At 37.5% G+C, this 21,036-nt stretch overlaps 1 protein-coding gene across 1 annotated transcript in view; it reads right to left on the reverse strand.

Moving 5' to 3' along the window:
• Positions 1-6,506: 6,506 nt before the first annotated feature.
• OPA1 (optic atrophy 1 (autosomal dominant)) overlaps positions 6,507-21,036 on the reverse strand; it is an 87,036-nt gene continuing 72,506 nt past the window's right edge. The window contains exons 31-32 of the mRNA XM_010834417.1: positions 12,024-12,095; positions 6,507-9,851 (exon numbers count right to left, since the gene is read on the reverse strand). Of these exons, the coding sequence (XP_010832719.1) occupies positions 12,031-12,095 (65 nt within the window). The 3' untranslated portion in view covers positions 6,507-9,851; positions 12,024-12,030. The remainder of the gene's footprint in view (positions 9,852-12,023; positions 12,096-21,036) is intronic.

Consider the following 21,036-nt stretch of genomic DNA (forward strand, 5'->3'; position numbering starts at 1 on the left):
ACAAATCCAGGAAACACACACACACACTCAGTATTCAATAGACTTTCCTTTATGACAAAGCATGCTTTAATGAGTGAGGTGGTTTTATTCAACCTGTGCCACAAATAATCAATACAAAATACTTATTTAATACCAAGATTCTGGATTACCTCCTCCTTGTGCTCAGTAGTGTCCGACTCTTTGTGACCTGCCAGGCTCCTCTGTCCATGGGATTCTACAGGCAAGAATACTGGAGTGGGTTGCCAGTTCCTCCTCTAGGGGATCTTCCCGACCCAGGAATCGAATCCGGGTCTCCTGCATTGGCAGGCAGATTCTTTACCACTGAGCCACTGCGGAAGCCCAGTACCTACCTCCTCCTCAATAAACCTTAAAAATAATGTGCTCTGCATACTCAGAATTCACTGAAAATATGAAAAACTGGCATGACAAGTGCTATGAGGTTCACCAGTGTGACTTTCAGAATTGAACAGTTTGATGTTTAGAATGAAAAGCTTTTATGTAAATCTGTGCATCTTGTTCAGTTGGGGTTTTCCCTGAGCGCTGACTTGCCCAATCATGCTGGAAGTAGGGCATCCAGTTCTCCTTTTATGAATATACCTGCCTCTTTGCCAGGCTGCTCACAACATGAAAACGAACTGCCATTTCAAAAGAGTCGAGGAGGGGAGGGAAGGGCTGTTTAGCACATGGCCAGCCCATCCAATACCTGCACTTTGTTCAAGGTTCTGTGCTTAAGCCTACCTGGGATCCCAGAAAGACTTGGCCAACAAGCCGGTCTTAGGACTGCAGGTAGCCTCTCTGAGCCAGAGTTGAACTGCTGGTAACATGCTCCCTTTAGTCCAGCCGCATCATCAGAGAAGCTAGAGCTCTGTGTATCTAAATGAAGCTAAAAACCTATGCATCTCTAAGAATGACTAGAAATCATATTATTTTCAGAAGCCCTAGTAATACTGTCACTCAAATCCATTGAGGCCAGAGGTGAGCATAAAGTTACAGTTTAAATCAGAGATTTCAAACGGCGACCCGGCAGTGTGGGTAGTGCGTTATAGATGTTTCAGTCTGACTCACACAGTAAGATTCTTAAAATCAGCTGCTAACATTTCAATGGAAGCTTTCACAGGACTCTCAGGATCCTCAACTTCTACAAAATGATTGGCTTTGGAGGTACTACATCTGTGTCCCCTGACATAAATCTTCATGGAACAGAAACAATACTTCCCTGGGGAGTCAGGAGGCAAGGGTTTCAGCTAGACCACTAATTGAACAAATTGCTTCTTCTCTCTGGGACTCTTTTTTTATTCTACTTTTTAAAAAAAAAAAAAAACACAAGAGCTATTGTTGTTCTAAAACTATAATTCATTTTCTAGATAAGCAAAGTAAATCTGAGGGTAGAAAAAAAAAAAGATACAATTCCTCTGGAAATCACACCATACTCTGTACAGTCAGCCAGGTGGGTAGGAGGTTTTGAAAATGTTTCAGAATATATATAACTGTTAACACAAAAGATTATCCAAACTATAGGCGCCGGTATATAAGTCATGGTAACTCAGAAAGAGGAAGCTATTTTTAAAGGACGAGGTGCTGGGTCTCATACGCTCGGGAAGATGGAAGCTGCCTGCCACCAGATGCTGAGCATGCAGACTTGCTACATATCCATCTGCCATGGAAATTTCCCTGCTTCCTCATTCTCATCTTGTCGTTCTGAGGTTGAGCATGCCACGCCTCGGCCATGGAGGCTTTCTGCTCTGGTGGCTTCAGACAAAGTTACCATTAACTCCCCAACCTGCAAGAAAATGATTTGACACAAAGGATTCCAAAATGTCCTCCTCTCCCCCTACAAGCCTGCAAACAAATGGTACAGGAATGAGGTCAGAAAGGAATCCCCCGCCTACCAGGCCCCTGAATTCATTTACCTACCTCAGAGCCCATTCAGGGGAAGGGGTGGGACTGGGAACAAGAGCCCCTTGGAGGCCAAGTGGAGTTTGGGGGTCGAGCGCTACATTACAAGATCTGACAGGCCTTTGCCAGCCTTCAGCTTCTTTGTGTCTCTCACATAATAGAGAAACACAAACTGAGCAGCACACGATCTGTGGTTACACCCTTGGACTGAGCACATTCTTTGCAAATGCTAATAGTATTGTAGCATCCTGTCACCCAGGAACACAAAAAAAGGATGTTGATTTTCACATGAACCAGAACACGCCCATTGTACACAAGTTGGTGACCAACTTGTAGTATCTGCACATCAAAAGCCCAGCCAATCACAGGGCACACAGCTGGCGAACTGCACCGATGGCCGCCAGGCCCAGAGAACGAGATCCAAATGCCCTGTCCCCTGCTACAGTGACAAAACACAGAACTTTTGAAGTGAATGGGCCCACAGTTTCAGGATTCTGATTCAGTGGTGACCAGAGCAATTAGTATAATTAGCAAGAATGTCAGTGTCTCAGATATTTAAAAAGAGAAATCTGAATGTATGAAAATGGGAGTGGCCTCATGCTTCTGCTGAGAGTCTTAATACAGCAGAGGCTGCAGAGGGCAGGGATGTTTAACTAGGCATTCCCACTAGTGGTTATCAGAGGGATAGAGAAGCTCGCAAGAATGTTGGCAGGGAAGTATTTATTATCTATTTCTATTCTAATAGTCCTGGGAAACTAGAAAGTCTCAGGGCAAGAAAATTAAAGAGTATATAAGATATTCCTGAAAATAAACTTATTAAAGATGGCAAAGGTTTCTGTTAATAGCTTTCTGAAAGTGTTTAAGGGAGTCAAAATTTGGAAAAATAAAATATTCAATCAAGGTTTTGAAAACAGGTAAAAATAATTCTGTATCTTAATAGTTGGGCTAACTCAAAAAGAGAGGATCTGTAGAGGTAAAATGGGAAAATTAACATGATTAAGATGTTGAGGGAAAACTGCGGGGTATTCATTTCCACTCCTACCACTTCAAGGTCTGGGATAACCCTGAGATTAGAACCCCCTCTGAATCTCAATATCACCTTGCCTCCCAGGGCCCTGTAGGGAACCACATATCTCTGCAGGGCTTTCCATTCTCATGATGCAGCAGAAACCTCATATAGTTAGGGAAAGCCACCCTAGGGCATTTCTGTAAAGTTAGCTCAAATTGCACTTTCTAGGTATATCAGTGCCCTAATATATTCAGAATTTATAAATAAGTTCATTTTCCTAGAAGTATTTTTGAGAGCGAGCGAGCATGCTTTGGACAGTGGCTTGTATGTAACTAGATCTGTTTTCCAGTTTAGACTCTATTCACATGAATGGCATTGGTTACTTAAAACTTTTCCGAGCCTATTTTCTCATTTATAAAATGGAAATAACCCTGCCTGTGACAATGGATGCATAACACAAGACGTACTGGTTCCTTTGCTTTAAAGTTTTTTCTTCAAAATTTAAAAGGAAAGTCAAAGAAGTTTCATGGGATTAATCCTTGGAAAAGACAGAAGAGTGGCCTAAAGGGTTTCAGGGGGTTTCTAGATAGATCCCCAAAAGCTCACGGCCAGTGATAGCTCACGGCCCTGCTGTCCTTTCCATGGACACTAAGAGTCCTTCTGGGAGTCCTTCTCAGGGTGTGTGGCCACCCCTGCAACGCTGTAGACTGAGGTGGCTGCACACCTTTCCTCCGAAACACATCAAGCACCACCTCCTCCCATTAGTGTTGCTGCTGGCAGGGGGAGGCACGTTCTCTGAGAGCCGGTGTGTGCCTGTAGTCCCAGCTACTTGGGATGCTGAGGCGGGAGCATGATCTGAGCCCAGGAGTTCTGGGCTGTAGTGCACTATGCTGATTGTGTGTCTGCACGAAGTTCGGCATCGATATGGTGACCTCCCGGGAGTGGGGGACTACCAAGTTGCCTGAGGAGGGCTGCAACGGCGCAGGTCAGAACTCCTGTGCTGATCAGAAGTGTTGGCTGCATACCACCTGGAGCACCACTGACTGCAAGTGTGAGAACTTTTGACTTAAGCCCTCTAGGCAAATACAGTTCTTAATGGAGAAAGAGTTAAGTACGGCATTTTTGTTAACGACCCATGATTACTTCTGTGTTAAGATGTATGGAAAAGAGAGATTAAAAATAAAAATGGAACACAAACTAAGGAAGCAGAGAAATGAATAGGTTCATTCCTTACGAGATATGTTCATTTCAATATTTCCTGGTAGCTGAGGCAAAAAAACAGGTGAAGTCTTGAGTTCTCTTTGACAGAAGTGAAGCAGTGTATATGGGCTTCCCTGGTGGCTCAGACAATAGAGTCTGCCTGCAATGCAGGAGACCTGGGTTTGATTCCTGGGTCGAGAAGATGCCCTGGAGAAGGAAATAGCAACCTACTCCAGTATTCTTGCCTGAAAAAGTGCATGGACAGAGGAGCCTGGCAAGTGACACAGTCCATGGATTCACAGAGTTGGACATGACTGAGTGGTTAACACTTTTAAGCACTATATGCTTTGCTCGGGAGTGGGAAACTTGGCTGGTCCTGAACTATCTAGAAATCCTTAAAGAACCTAAGTGTTAATTGAGACATGTCATTTTAACTTTTGCAAAAGGTGCTGTGTATTTTCTTTAAACAGGTGCATCATAAAATATTTGTGAAAGCAAAGGGCATAATATTAGATAAATTAATAAGTGGGTAAAGTAGTTCAGGCAGTATTGCTTTCTGATTTGGCCTAATTTTCAGATAAACTTTAGCAAAACAAACAAGAAGATGGAGTTAACCTATTTCCTACATACTTTCTCACAAATGTTAGAAGTCTCACAAGCTTTTGGCAAGTGTTAGATCATGTATACCATGACCATAATTTTTCACAAGTGGATAAAATTCTAATTCTTGTGTTGTTGCTATGATTTAGTTATTCCAAGAGACAGTTTCAAAATGGACATTCTTCTTTGAACTCTTAAGGAGAGAAACCTATATTCTAACTCAACCATAAGACATGCCTCTGTAGAGGCTGCTGGCAGTTTTCATTGGATCTTCATTGGGGTCTCTGGCCTACAATTTTTTAAATGACTTTTTGCAATTTCTCAAATACTTGGGTAGGAACCATGCTACACATAAGTTAATTAGTTAAAAACAAAACAAATGATACGAATTCTTTACCACACAGAATAAGGAACTGGTTTACAAAAACATTTAAAAGCTGTAGTTACCCCGGTCAGTGACTTGACCCCAAATAAACCTTAACACTGATCCGTAGAATGTGAACAAAACCCACATGAAGGCTTCACAGGGTGATCATATACACATTCTCTGTCAAGCTGGTAACTCAACTCTCATTTCAATATACACACTTAACCCACTGCCTTATGATGTACATCTTTTCTCAGCTTATTTTATAAAAGTGTCTTTAGGCTAAGTATCACTCACACTTAAACTCTGGACACTACTCTGCTTTTTAATCTCTGACAACTTTTATAGTACCTGTCTTAACTCTTAAGTTTTCTACATCTATCAACTTAGTCTAATATGTGTAGAAATTATTTATGACTTGTTATCACAAGTTGAATATTTTATTGTTTAAATTTAAATAGCAATTATTATTTTAATACACACTTTGTAACGTAATTAAATACATCTCTATTATTTATAGGCACATGGTAGCTACTTCACTTTGACCAAGATGCTAATTCTTCAGCTGAAAGTATTGGCAGAAAACAGATAAATTACCCTATTAAATCTTCAGGAAGCAAACTCTTCAAACTTTGACGTAGGAAGATCTTGAAGTACACAAAGGATGAATACCACTGATAAGTGAAATAACTGTTAATATGATTGAAATATGTCCTTCCCTCTAAATTTTCTAAAGGAATTTAAAACTGTCTTAACATCTATTCACCAGAAAATATACCACACTCCAGCGACTGTGTGCCGCTTATGGAAGCAATCGTGACTTTACAGACTCTTCCTGGTTTTGGCTTTACCTAACCGTGTGAATCAGGGAGAAGATACATCCACACACTGTCTTATTTTATGTATCTAATGGTCACCAAATCTTAAGGTCAGCTGGTAAAGAATCCACCTGCAAGGCAAGAGACCCCTGTTTGATTCCTGAGTCGGAAAGTTTCCCTGGAAAAGGGATAAGCTACCCACTTCAGTATTCTTGGGCTTTCCTCGTGGCTCAGATGGTAAATAATCTGCCTGCAATGCGGGAGACCTGAGTTCTATCCCTGGGTTGGGAAGATCCCCTAGAGAAGGGCATGGCAACTCACTTCAGTATTCTTGCCTGGAGAACCCCTATGGACAGAAGAGCCTGCTGGGCTATAGCCCATATGGTCGCCAAGAGTCGGACACGACTGAGCAACTAAACACACACATGAGCAAAGTTCTGGGAAAAATTCTATTTAAAAAAAAAAAAAGGGAGCTCGTTAATTGGGTGGTGGATGGAATGCAGTGATCTTTAAGGTTCCTTCTGGTTCTAAGACTTAATGATGCCTTCTTAGGCAGCCTCATAAATGACTAAACAGGTTAGCATCATCAATGAAAATGATGGCCATGGTAGCAAAATGCAATTAAAAACATTTAAAAAATATATTTCACCAAAGAAAATACCAAAGTGTATTGACAAATATCAAGACATGAAAAAGCATGGTTAGATCATGAATTACAACTATGCAATGTGAGGCATGTGAAAGTCAAGCATTCCAAGAAGAGCCACATGTTAAGAGGCTTATTAGACCATGAATTTGGTTATACTGTGGAGTCAATTATCATCCTGGGTGCATAAGTTTCTCTCTCTCTCCCCCTCATTATAACAGAGACAACTTAAAAGATGATCTCCAATAACATGATTTCAGTGTCTTTAATTACTCATCTACACCAATGATTTTAGATCAAGCACAGGCAAAATATAAATTGCAGTAACATCTACATATAGTGTGAACGTTTTAAAAAATAATACAAAGTTCATTCATAGTGCACAAGTAAAAACAAGGCTAAGTTTTAAATATTTAAACACAAAGCCATGATTATTCAAAAGGTAAGCATATTTATAAGCACATTTCTATATTGCTGAAGTTCCTGAAACTATAGCATATACCAGCTTAGAGAATCAAAACTGTAAAAAAAAAAAACAACACAAAACTTTGATCCCCTTTATTGGAAAACTAAAATATATTTCTTTTAGCACATAAATACATCTAAAATAAATAAAAATAAAATTATTGACTAAGGGATTTACCTTTCAAACCTACACTCTGAATCTTAATATCATATGCAAAATTCCCAAATTATAAGGTCAGGAAATACCACTCTCTGCAATGATCCCTATTCATTATTACACTATTCATTTGTATCTGGAGGCTAAATAATTTGTGGGAAGGAGTGTGTCAGAGTCAAGCCTGGAAAGGGGATAATACAGAGAAAAGAGGACATAATTAAGCAGCTAAGAAAGGCTGACTGCTCCACTTGTAACCACAGCTCAGCTGAACTATGGTTCAACCGTGAAGCTGCAGGAACCGCTCGTTTCCCATCATTCACTGCCTACATAGCTTCATTTCTTAAATTGATACCTGGATCGAGTACCTTTTAAATCTATTTACAGTTGTTCAGTCTTCAGTACAGAGCTTTGTTCATTCTATTCCTTGCAAATTCTGTGGTGAAAAACAAAATGATTCCTGGTCTCATTAGAATTTAACTTCTGTACATAGAATTTGTTTCTATTTGTTACATTTTTATACTTTTGCATAGTGATTTGTTGACATTTGAATCATTTGTGATTTCTGAACTACTGACACAACAATTTACTGTTTACTGTTGAGAATCTGAGGGTTTTTTTTTCTTTTAAAACATCCGATTTTAAGAAATAGCTTTTGGGTGGGGAGGGAAGCATGCTTAGTGTGAGATCAGCCATAAAGGAAAACAATATACAATCCATGAAAGAAGTCATATTACTGAGTAGGACAGGGAAATGTCTGGACTCTAAAATGGGATTTTTAATAACATTTTATTATTTATATATTTAAATCACAAATACTGATCTCAAAGAAATGGAGACATCTCCTTTAACCACCCCTTCTTAAATTTATAGAAAGATGCGATAAAAGCACTGACTTAACATCAGCCTTTTGCTTGGGGGAAATCTGTAGAAACACAGCTGAGTGCATTTTTCCCTATCCATAGCTCACAGAAATAAACACGGTCCTTTTCCTTTTTTTTTTTTAGCAATACATTTGTAGTTGTAAAGTTGCTGTGTTTTACAACTGCAAAAATATTAATTACTAACTGAATGATGTCTGCTTCAGTGAGGGTATATACCCACTGGCCAGCACTAGTTGGAGGGAGTTAACCAGTACGGTCACTTCTTAACCTCTGTACAGAACATCAGGGCACTCTGTTCCCTCTCCATTCGCCCACCCACTCACTCACTGTCCCTAGGTCTGAAGGACACAGAAATGTTCTCGATGACTCAGCTCCCAAGTAAAATACATTGCTACTCTCTGCTTAAAACTGCATCTACATCCTATCAAACAGTATACAAAAAATAATTCCTGAATTTTCAATTTCTGAAACATTTTGTGGTATCCTTTAACCTTGCATATTGTGTCAGATCTTGATAGAGATCACAATAAAGAATGTACTGATGTTAAATTTAAAAAAATGTGGGAACTGTTACCAAAATGTAATTCCAAGAAACTTAAAGATTAAGTAAAATAAAAACTGTCACAAATGGACACTTTTGTTAGAATACTAAAGGTGTAATGAAATGGCAGCAAGAAGCAGAGTTAAATGGCAAAAACACTGAAAGTCAAAAATGGCCTATTTCTTTGCTTTAAAGTCTTGTAGCCATTACAAAATATTTATTAAAAAAAACATGAAAATGATGTGAGGATATTACCGTAATTGAACTGCAATGAATTAAACTTTATATTTTTCTTTAAACATCCAGAGAAGAAGGGAATGGTCAACATAATTCTAATTGTTGAAATAATTTAAATGAAACGTAATTCCATTTAAAACACAGTTTTATGAAAGAAGGCTTTTCCTGAGGCCTCAATGAAATTTTCGACAATAGTCTAAATGAATTAGTCAATTGATGATTCTTAATCTTCCCCATCACAATCCAACAGCTCAGTCAACAGGTAAAAAAAAAAAAAAAAAAACCACTGTCAACAAGAAAGCCTAGCTCAAGTATAAAACATCCAAAATGAATGAATTCAGTACAAAATCATCAACTGAAACAAACAGGTAAGCTGCTATTCTTAGCTTCTAAAGCAACTTCTAAGCTGTCAATGAAGGGCCGAAATCTTTCACTGAATGCACACAGAATTGTAATACAAATTAACCTATTTGAAGAGTTTTTCTGTTAACTCACTTTCTTTCAAGTAAATATAAACTGAGCTATCCTGGTCAAATAGCTTCTGTACACAGAACACTGCAGATACAGACAACAACTCAGCAGGTTACCATCATTTTATATACAATTGATAGCCTTTAGAAAATTGCCGTAAGTTTTATTTCAAAACACCTAACATTCTTTCTCTGCAAAAGAAATTACATTGAGTAACGATGGCTAAAGAGTTAGTTGAACTCGTGCCACTAGAAATGAGACAACAAGCAGGAGTGCAAGTTTCTTATCTTCAAGGACAGCCTAATGGCCACACCACTTAAATTATCCCAATTTGTCACTTAAATACAATAAAACAGAATGTTAATGGCATTTCCACTGTTCTTCCATTCAAAAGGCAGCTGACTGTTAAAGTGCCTCTAACACACATAAATTATTTTTATTCCATGACTTTATTTTATGTTTAGAAAGGCAGAATAGCAGAAGGAAAAAAAAGGCAAGACAAAAGACTTTTGAGTTTTCTTTCTTCAGATGTATGCTGAGGTGATTATATGATGAGTAGGATTCTGTAAAAATAAACAGAATTTTCATTGGTAAATTTAGGTCTGGGGAGACAAATGTAAAATTTCTAAGTAAATTTTACTATTGTATGATCATAAAAATATTGAAGCTTAACTGCCTAATTTGCTAGCTTTAATAAATTTGAAATATCCACCAGAACAATAAAAGTTTTATCAAATATGATGTATGAATCAAAAAATATTGGAATTCATCTTCGCCAAGTATCAGTTATTCAAAATGATCAGGCTGAGTAACCACACGCATCTCAAAACTCACTGAGAGGAATACAAATTCCTTAAGATGCCTGGCAACTTTTATTAAATGGTCAAAATGAAGCAAGGCTACAGTTTTGCCAGATTTGTTCTTTTACTTTTTTTTTTAGCCTCACCCGTGGCATCTGAGATCAGTTTCCCAACCACGGAACCTATAGAACTAGGCTCCCTGCACTGGGAGAACAGTCTTAACCACTGGACCACGAGAGAAGTCCCAGATTTATTCTTTTAAGTGGATGTGCAGGATACAAAATAGATCATCTGTCCAACTCACAGATGAATATAACAGTTCACAGAGCTATGAATCCCAAGGGGTGGGAAGTGCCCTAGAGAGCAGAGACAAGTAGGGAACAAAAAAAGCTGGGACTGTTTTCCGGTACACAACCTGCCTCGTAGGACTGTCTCGGCCTTCACCTGGGACAAACACTTTGGTAGGAAAAGGCATGTTCCTGGCAGCAACAACCACTCCAGATGTCACAGTGACCAGCTTAGGTAAGTGACACTAACCTGGTTGGCTCTGGGCTTCCTTATTTCATTAAAGAGATGGAAATGCACCTGATATTTTTAATTGGGTTTCTGTGAATTCCACCCCCCAAAAAAACTATATTTGTAAACAAAAGTATCAAGCAAACTCTGATGCTTATGAAGAGAATCTCCAAATCCAGAAGATTCTCAAATGTTTCTAACATTAACTACTGATAGTAAGGAACTACGACAATGAGGAAGACATCATAACATTTCATGGTTTTAAAAGAAAATTCTCGTACACTGAAATTGTATAAAACGTTTATGAGCACAGACACTTAAAAATACTGAATTATTTTTGGCCTGTGTGAAAGATGATTAATATTTAGTTTCTAGACACATTTTTGTATACATCCATATACCTGTCTTAGCTTATGAAAGAGAAACAAAGTAACAAAGCATTATTCTAAAGCTTTCTACTCCTTCCTCTCTCATTCATTGCTGGTGTACCCTTTTATGTGATGCTGGCTCTGAGCTGTGCTTCCTTTTTCTAGCTTGCTTTCTCAAATATACTGCCTCGACAGTACAAGAAAGTAGGCAGTCTGATTTAAGGGCCTTTTCTGAACACAGTGCAGCTAGGGAGAAAAACTTTCACATTTCTATTCCGTTAACTTCTGTGTTGCAAGCTGTTTACAGAGCAAGGACTCACAAATAAAGTAATTAAATATTTTAAATAAGTGATAAGGTCTTAATTATAGCACTTTCCCTTTCTCTTCAATAAAATACTTCCTAATTATATTTTTTCAGCAATAATTAGCAATTAACTCTGCTATTAAGGGAAGTCTTCAAATATAATATTTTATTAGGCACTGCTTATAATGCCACATTACAGAATTAGACAAGAGCCCATACATTCAGAAGAGTCCTAAATTCTATAGCTGTTGAGTTATTTTAAATTGAAAAAGTTTATTCAAATGTTTTTAAATACTGAAAATAAGATTAAGAGCAATTATGAAAATTTTTAGTCAACCCAAAATAAAAAGCTTTGCAAGTGAACATATATGTGATTATTCATTGAATACGAACAATGAGAAAATGAGTGCAACAGTTTAATTCTTTATAAACAGAAAATCTATGAGCCACCAGCATATCATGAAATATTTTAGCTTTGTTCATCTTTTTTTATGTTCAAAATGAGTTCTAGGGGATATTTTTAGTTCAGCCACAAGGCGATCAAGTTATTCAAAGGAACATCATACATAAAAACTGTAGAATCTAGTTTTGGAAATTCCTGCTTTTTAAATTATTTAATTACATTAAGATTATTATTAAGGAGTAAGTAGGATATAGTTAAGTAGAATGGTAAACTGTTAAAGTAAGTTTTAAATATAAATTTTGTGTTTAGTCAGTACCAATGCAGTAAGAGATTTTTTTACTCACTTATAATTTATTTCTCCTGATGAAGAGCTTCAATAAATGCATCAAGTTTTTCTTGGATTTCTCTAACTTTTTCTGTAGAAATAAGAAGATAACAAATTAATTAAAAACAAATTTATTTCTTGATGGCAATGGTTTGGGATACTTGAACTACTTAGGAAAAGGGGAAAAATTACCTTCACATGACATACCATCTGATATCCAAATAAAGTTCAAAGAGATTATAGCAGTAGCCCTTCTAATAATTTTTTGGAAAGGGGAGGAGTGTAGGGGACAGATCCTTTTGAGAATCTAATAAATGTTGCAGATTCTTACACAGAAAAAGGCAAATATAGATATAGATACACATACAATTATGTGTATAATTTTAAGGAGTTGTTAAGATTCTCTGGGGTCTAACCAAGTACTCACAGTTAGCATTATCTGGAACAGAGGAAAATATAAAATAATGAAACCAAACTTTTTAAAATTAGAAGAGAATACAGGTGAGTATATAACTGGCCTTCAACTAGAAAATGACTTTCTAGGTGTGAAGTAATAGGAAGAGTTACAAAGATCAACCAATATGACCACATTAAAATGTACACTTTACATGTCAAAATGTCCTAACACTGAAGACAAAAAAGAAACTATAGGAAGTACCTTCAACAAAAATGAAAAAGGCAATAACACTTAAAAAATAATAAAAATGTACTTTTCTTTCTGTGAATGAGGAAGGAAAATTTAAAAACACCTGAGCCACCGAAGACAGATTTATTTTATTTGATTTCAGGTTTTCACTTTAGGTGTTCAAATAAAATCTACAAATTCTCCCTGAAACATAAAAATTTCCTTCAAAATGTGTTCACATGGCATGCCAATCTCCTAATATTAAAAGCAGAAAGAGTCATGATTTATTCTACTTCACTACTAACTTAATCAGGTAGCTCCTATTTTAAAACACAGGTTAGGCATGCTATTGAACTGTGGTGCTGGAGAAGACTCCTGAGAGTCCCTTAAACAACAAGGAGATCAAACCAGTCAATCCTAAAGGAAATCAACCATGAATATTCTTTAGAAGGACTGATGGCTGAAGCTGAAGCTCCAATACTTTGGCCACCTGATGTGACTCATTAGCAAAGACCCTGATGCTAGGAAAGATTGAGGGCAAAAGGAGAAGGGGGTGATAGAGGATGAGATGGTTGGATGGCATCACTGACTCAATGGATGTGGGTTTGAGCAAACTCCAGGAGATAGTGAAAGACAGGGAAGCTTGGCGTGCTGCAGTCCATGGTGTCGCAAAGAGTTGGACATGACTTAGTGACTGAACAACAACAGTAAGCATGATAACAAGTACTTTTATCCTGTTAACATAATATGTTAGTGAGTCAATTATCAATTAAAGTGAAATGACTGGTTCAAAGTTGGTGACCTAAAGGCAAAACTGCAAAGCCTTCTACCTTCTATTCTTACTCTTACAGTGTTTATTCTTTTTTTCAGCTTTTCTATTTTTTAAAAACCGAAATATAATTGATTTACAACATTTGCATCTTTTACATTTAAAAATAAATAATCTGCAATCGAAGATATAAGTATCCTTTTTTATCAATGAGACAGCATGTGTGATGAGTAGCCAATAAAAAGAACTGTTCTTTTGGTAAATTTTTGTTAGCACTGCAGGAACTCAGCATAGCCCACCAGAGTTGTATATAAAGAATGGAATGTTTTCATTTTCTTCTTCCAGTAATTTAGAACTTCTAATTCTTGGTATTAGACTGAGATGAATACACACCAAAAAAATCCAGGGCAGAGGGATCCCCTATTATTTTAAACAAAGTATTTACTGAGAAAATATGCTACAGTTAAATGTAAGCAAGAATTCCTTGCTTCTATCTAAAAAAAATCAGATTCCAGGAAATTTAGTTCATACTTTTTGTAGTCTGTTTTTTTTGGTTTTTTGTTTGTTTGTTTTTTTAACTAGCAGTCAAACCAGTAAACATCCTTCCTTTCACAAAAAAGGCCATATTTTTATTTTAAAAATTATTTCATATAGTTACTTAGAACAGTTCACCTATCTTCTTCACTGAACATTTACAGAGTTTCAGATACTATAGTTCAGTTGACGACCTTCTTTAGAGGAGGCTGGGAAATAGGGCGAAAAAAGTTTTCTAAATCATCTCACAGAATTTTGGAAATGGATGAGGTCTTTAAAAAATCATCTAGCTTAAATAGCACAAAACATGGAAATCTCAAACAAGTGTTCAGAGCCTTAGCAGCTCTCTAAACACTGTACTGAGAACTACTTCTACATGGGAAAACTGTATTGTATGAAGGAAGTAAATCACAATCTATCTGCTCCATCATCTGAGTACAATCAGGCAGCTGAAGGGCCAGCTCTATCCATCCTTTGCCCCGTCAATGACCTCTATGCTCAGCTGGACAGACTATCTGTGAGTGTGTGGGACAGTAGCATCACTCACAAGACACTGTTCACAGAAAGATCTACTTGTATTGACAGAGACCAAGAGCCACTCTGATGCGTGTGCCTAACACTGGAATCTGAATCAAATTCAAATTCTTCTAAAATTCAAGATAAGTGATGTTCCTCATAAAGTTTTTAAAAAACTAATTATATATGAAAACCACAGAATAAAAAACTACCAATTATCCCTTTAAAAAGTTGTTTTTACAAAATATTTTACCACTGGAACATCAAGACACTATACCTCTGTGCCCTGAAACCTCAAGAATAACACAAAGCACACTAGTAAGTAACTAGGAATTAATGGGAGGAGATGAGAGAGAAGAGGATGGAGGTAAAAGTTAAAAGAAAAAAGAGTAACTGTGATAAATGTTTTAATACTAAACTGGAAAACTCATTTCTCCATTTGTTCCTTCACTTATATAATGTACTTACTGAAGTGACATGGGGACATATGATACCCTGCCTTTACGAAGAATTCCTTGCTTACCTTCTACCTCTCTCTAAGTCTGTAAGTGTCTACTATGCTTTGTGTGATTTCAGATCCCACATTTCATTTGGTCCTCATATAACCCCACACGTTTCACTGCCAAAGACGAGGCTTTTAAGCCTGGAGAGTTAGCCTTGTCCACCTTCCTCCAATTCAGAGACACATACCAGATCTACTACCATATGCAGATTCTAAATGGTAACAAAACAAATGCTATTATTGCAAGTGTATTTGTTGCAAGTTTTGCCTTCTGTGAAATAAGATATTTTGATAATAAAAATAGAAAATAAGATAGTTAACTGAGAACGTAAGTAATTCTGTGTCTAGGAGTGTCTAAAAAATGTATATTATGCTATCATAATATGAATATTATGGTAAGATGAGTATTATTATTACTTCTTCCTCTTGAGATTAGATCTATACACATTTGGAGAGACCCTTGGAGAACAATATTAGAGCAGGAAACTGGACCAAAAAAGCTCAGCGTCTTCAGTGTCTACAACAATGTCTGACTTACTATACATGCTCAATAAATATTTGATAAATGAAGTTACCACAAGTATGGCATGGAGAATGATGGCTACAGGTTATCAAGAAGGGGGAAAGAAGCACTTAACATGCTTCCAGGATGTTATGTCAGGATCACAAGAGCTAGAGCAAGTCTGTGAACAAGAGGCAGGGTACATGTTGACAATGAAGATCAAGAAAAGCTGGTAGGCTCCCAACGACACGGAACAGAGAATACTCAGGTCTTAGAATACAATAGCAATTGGTGGGGGAGTGGAGGGAGGACTTAATTATTACACCTTACTTAAGAAGGCTAAAATATGATGACTATATAAGCACACACATGCATGATTTCAAGCTTTGCAAGGAAGTTATATTACAAATAATAAGCAACATTATTTTCCATATTTGAATTAATTTTAAATTCTGATGTAAAGTTCCAACAATGTCTTGTATCTGGCTGCACAGAAAACTGAGTTATGCATAAAAATCAAGTTGGAATGTTAGCAACTAACACTTTCCACTTTCTGATCCTTCAAATTAATGTCTCACTATTACAGTGTTTTCAAATCCCCAAATCTTAACGGTATTTAATTTATCAACATTAGAACTTACTTTCCCACGGAAAAATGTGTATATATTAGCAAGGCTAATTATAGAGCAAACTCCTTTTTCTATTAAATATTTGCATTAAATATTTACATAGCTAGAGAATTCTTATAAATTTGTGATTTACTTGATAAACTAAACCAACTCAGGAAGAGATTAACAAACTGCTATTTCTGTACACTGAAACAGCCAATTCCACATGTAGTGAATACAGAGTCTACTTTCCATTTATCCAATGTTTACTTAAAAGATGAACAATTTCAAACATCAATTCATTGTGCTTCTTGATTGAGTCATGAATATTCCCATAATCCCCAACTCATAAACCATCAGTCTCAGTGAATGAAGTTCCTTCTCTTTTTTCTTTTCTTTAGATGACTTGACACCCATTCATGTTTAGGGTCTCTTTATCTCTACGTGAAATGATACCACTACTCTCATTTTCCTTTTGAGTCTTCTGATAGTTGTTCTAAAAGTCTCAAAACCACACTAATCTGTAATTAGGTTTTGAATACACTGTGAATCCAAAAGGCCAAACCCGGGAGAAGGCTCACTTCAGTGGTTAATAACAGTTTAGAACAGGAACAAAGAATCACGCACAAAACTCTACACATGAACCGAAATAAACCTTTGACAACTTCTGATGTTTTTAGAGAAAGCGTAGAGAAACGAGCTGCAAACTTACGGATGCAGTGTATTTTATACAAGCACACATCCAAAGACCCAAATGCTCCTTAAGAGAACTGTTTCATAACACGCTGCATGCACATGTTCTACCAAGCTTGGGGACACCTTGTAGGTGAAATTTTGCTATAAAAAGCTGTTCACTACGGGACTGAAAATTAAAGGAACACTTCTTATTATGTTACATATGCTGTTCCTGTACAGGCTTGCTTTTTATTAGACAATTACACTGTAAGTGCTCTTTAGAAATTCAGTGTTTAAAGGAATCATTTAGGGAAACAAGGAAAGAACACCAACCAAAAACAAGTGAATCCAGACCAGATTCAAGATTCTCAAAACTACACTCAAAATCTTAGAGTTAGCACCAGGAAACATGTATACCTTTGACAGCTGAAAGGAAGAGCCAAAGAGATACAAAGATGCACATTTAAATCTAACACTTATCTTCTGAGTCCTGGCCCTTAGTTTATTTTTTTCTCTTCCCTACAAGTAGGTATGATTATTTTTAAACATATTCATTAATAAAGACAAACAGTAGACGTGTTTGTTACAGAAGAGGGAGGCGTCATCCCCTGTGTCCTGGGGAAAGATGTTTGAGACTGGGACAGTAATTTCAAAGCTGGGAGGGGTCCAGACTTCCAGGGGTCTGTGAGGTAGAAATAGAGTTCTCTGGGTTATTTCTATTGCTTCAAAAGTTCAAATGGAAATCTTTGTTTGGGCTAGAATTACATCTACTCTTGTAACAATTATCTGTTTGGGCTGATTAAGAAATATATAACTGCAATTCTATGTTTCAAATTAAAAATAAAAGCGTATTATAGACAAATTTTATAAAACATAGACTTCACAAAATGAAGTATACAAAAATGAAACGAGTGTCTGACAAAAAACAGTGTTAGGAATCCCTGGTCAAAGGCTCCTAATAATCAATGGGTTATTTCATATGATTTTTATATAAATGAGACCGTACTGTACTAATAGGCGTATGATAGTATGATCAGGAGAACTAAGTTTCTAGTCCTGGCTTTGCCTTTAACCTTAGTATTGTGGACAAATCACAGTCCTAGTTTCTTTATCTATAAAAGGAGGGAATATGTCTTAAAAAATTCAAAGTCTATATATTATTGTACTTTAAAACTCAGGACTGAAATGTACTATTCTGATGTTATTAATAATTGCACCTTTTAAAACTTATTCGTGGTCTTTTGTTCTTTAGTATCTTTTTATCTGATAACCTCAGATATGCAGATGACACCACCCTTATGGCAGAAAGTGAAGAGGAACTAAAAAGCCTCTTGATGAAAGTGAAAGTGAAGAGTGAAAAGGTTGGCTTAAAGCTCAACATTCAAAAAACAAAGATCATGGCGTCTGGTCCCATCACTTCATGGGAAATAGATGGGGAAACAGTGGAAACAGTGGCAGACTTTATTTTTTTGGGCTCCAAAATCACTGCAGATGGTGACTGCAGCCATGAAATTAAAAGACGCTTACTCCTTGGAAGGAAAGTTATGACCAACCTAGATAGCATATTCAAAAGCAGAGACATTACTTTGCCAACAAAGGTCTGTCTAGTCAAGGCTATGGTTTTTCTGGTGGTCATGTATGGATGTGAGAGTTGGACTGTGAAGAAGGCTGAGCGCTGAAGAATTGATGCCTTTGAACTGTGGTGTTGGAGAAGACTCTTGAGAGTCCCTTGGACTGCAAGGAGATCCAACCAGTCCATTCTGAAGGAGATCAGCCCTGGGATTTCTTTGGAAGGAATGATGCTAAAGCTGAAACTCCAGTACTTTGGCCACCTCATGCGCAGAGTTGACTCATTGGAAAAGACTCTGATGCTGGGAGGGATTGGGGGCAGGAGGAGAAGGGGACGACAGAGGATGAGATGGCTGGATGGCATCACTGACTCGATGGATTGAGTCTGGGTGAACTCTGGGAGTTGGTGATGGACAGGGAGGCCTGGTGTGCTGTGATTCATGGGGTCACAAAGAGTCGGACACGACTGAGTGACTGAACTGAACTGAAGCTACTAGCAAAAACTGCAACCACAAATATTATTCTCAAAGGACTGCAGAGTTCATTTTAGAAAGATGCATTTTATATTGTCCCCACCCTGCCCTCCACCCAGGAATAGGACTGCTTATATGAATTATCTACTTACAAAGAAGCCTGTCATTTAAAATCACTCAGCAAGTGCTACACTTGCTATGTAATAGATGCCCATGAATATTCATTCATTGTTCACTCATTTATTGACAGGTGAGTGATCTGACTTAAGCAATACTTAATCTAAACATTAAAGATTATTTTAGGGACTTTCCTGGTGGTCCGGTGGCTAAGACTCCATGCTCCCAATGCAGGGGACCCAGGTTCGATCCCTAGTCAGGGAACTAGATCCCACATGCTGCAACCAAGAGTTCACATGCCACAGCTAGGACCCAGTGCAGCCAATAAATAAATATATTTTTTTTTAAAAGATGATTTTAAAAGTTTATGTCAGACCCCAAAACAATATGATTTAGAAAGAAAGCTGCCATAAGGAAAGTCTGTGAAATAAATTATAATTTATGTTCTGCTTCACTGACTACACTGAAGCCTTTGACTGCAGACCACAACAAACTGTGGAAAATTCTTAAACAGATGGGAGTATCAGACCATCTCACCTGTCTCCCGAGAAACCTGTATGCAGGTCAAGAAGCAACGGTTAGAATCAGACATGGAACAATTAACTAAGTGATTCAAAATTGGGAAAGGAGTATGACAAGGCTGCATATTGTCACCCTGCTTATGCAACTTACATGCAGAGTACATCATGTGAAATGCTGAGCTGGATGAAGCTCAAGCTGGAAGCAATATTGCTGGGAGAAATAACAACTCAGATATGTAAATGATACCACTCTAATGGCATAAAGTGAAGAGGAACTAAAGAGTCTCTTGATGAGGGTGAAAGAGAATGGAAAAAGCTGGCTTAAAACTCAACATTCAGAAAACTAAAATCATGGCATCTAGTCCCATCACTTCATGGCAAATAGAAGGGGAAAAAGTGGAAACAGTGGCAGACAGTGGCAGATTTTATTTTTTTGGGCTCCAAAATCATTGTGGATGATGACTGCAGCCACGAAATTAAAAGATGCTTGCTCCTTGAAGAAAAGTTATGACAGACCTAGACAGCGTATTAAAAACCAGAGACATCACTTTGCCAACAGGTCTGTATAGTCAAAGCTATGGTTTTTCCAGTAGTCACGTATAGATGTGAGAGATGATCCATAAAGAAGATCGAGTAATGAAAAATCGATGCTTTTGAATTGTTAGAGAAGACTCTTGAGAGTCTCCTGTACTGCCAGTTCAAACTGCCAATCCTAAATGAAATCAACCCTGAATATTCATTGGAAGGACTGATGCTGAAGCTCCAACACTTTGGCCACTTAATGTGAAAAACCAACTCACTGGAAAAGATCCTGATGCCAGGAAAGACAGAAGGCAGGAGGAGAAGGCGGTGGCAGAGGATGAGATGGTTAGACAGCATCAATGGCTCAATGAACACGAACCTCAGCAAACTCCAGGAGACAGTGGAGGACAAAGGAGCAGGTGAAGACAGAGGAGCCTGACGTGCTACAGTCATGGGGGTTGCAAAGAGTTGGATATGACTTAGTGACAGAACAACAACAACATTTCTTCACCACAACCCAGTGTCAGTTGATTGGCTTTGCTGTACACAGGGCTAGGGGATCAGAGACCAATTCGTAAACACCAGTAGGAAGCTCAAGACTAAATTGACAGCTTGTTTATAGCAAAGTATGCAGAACCCTCAAGAGCACCAATCACATCCTAAGTTTCACATTATCCCATTGCCTGCATTTTCTCTTCCCTTCCACCCTTATCATTTAAGTATACTTACCTTTTGCACAGGGTAGATCTTTATAAGCTGCATCAAATTATTTGAGGAATAAGGCAGGGAATTAGTAAACTAACAAGCTAGTTTGTAGAAGATACACCACAGGAAGCTGATTCATGCAATATATTATAATACTCTAAAAATGATCTTTTTATACCAGCAGCGCTTTTAAAATCAGTAATTTAAGAACATTTTTGGGAAACAATATCACATACTGTCACCCTGCTTATTTAACTTTTATGCAGAGTACATCATGAGAAATGCTGGGCTGCAAGAAGCACAAGCTGGAATCAAGACTGCTGGGAGAAATATCAATAACCTCAGATATGCAGATGACACCACCCTTATGGCAGAAAGTGAAGAGGAACTAAAA

This window comes from Bison bison, unplaced genomic scaffold, assembly GCF_000754665.1.
Source record: "Bison bison bison isolate TAMUID 2011002044 unplaced genomic scaffold, Bison_UMD1.0 scf7180017864032, whole genome shotgun sequence".
Lineage (NCBI taxonomy): Eukaryota > Metazoa > Chordata > Mammalia > Artiodactyla > Bovidae > Bison > Bison bison.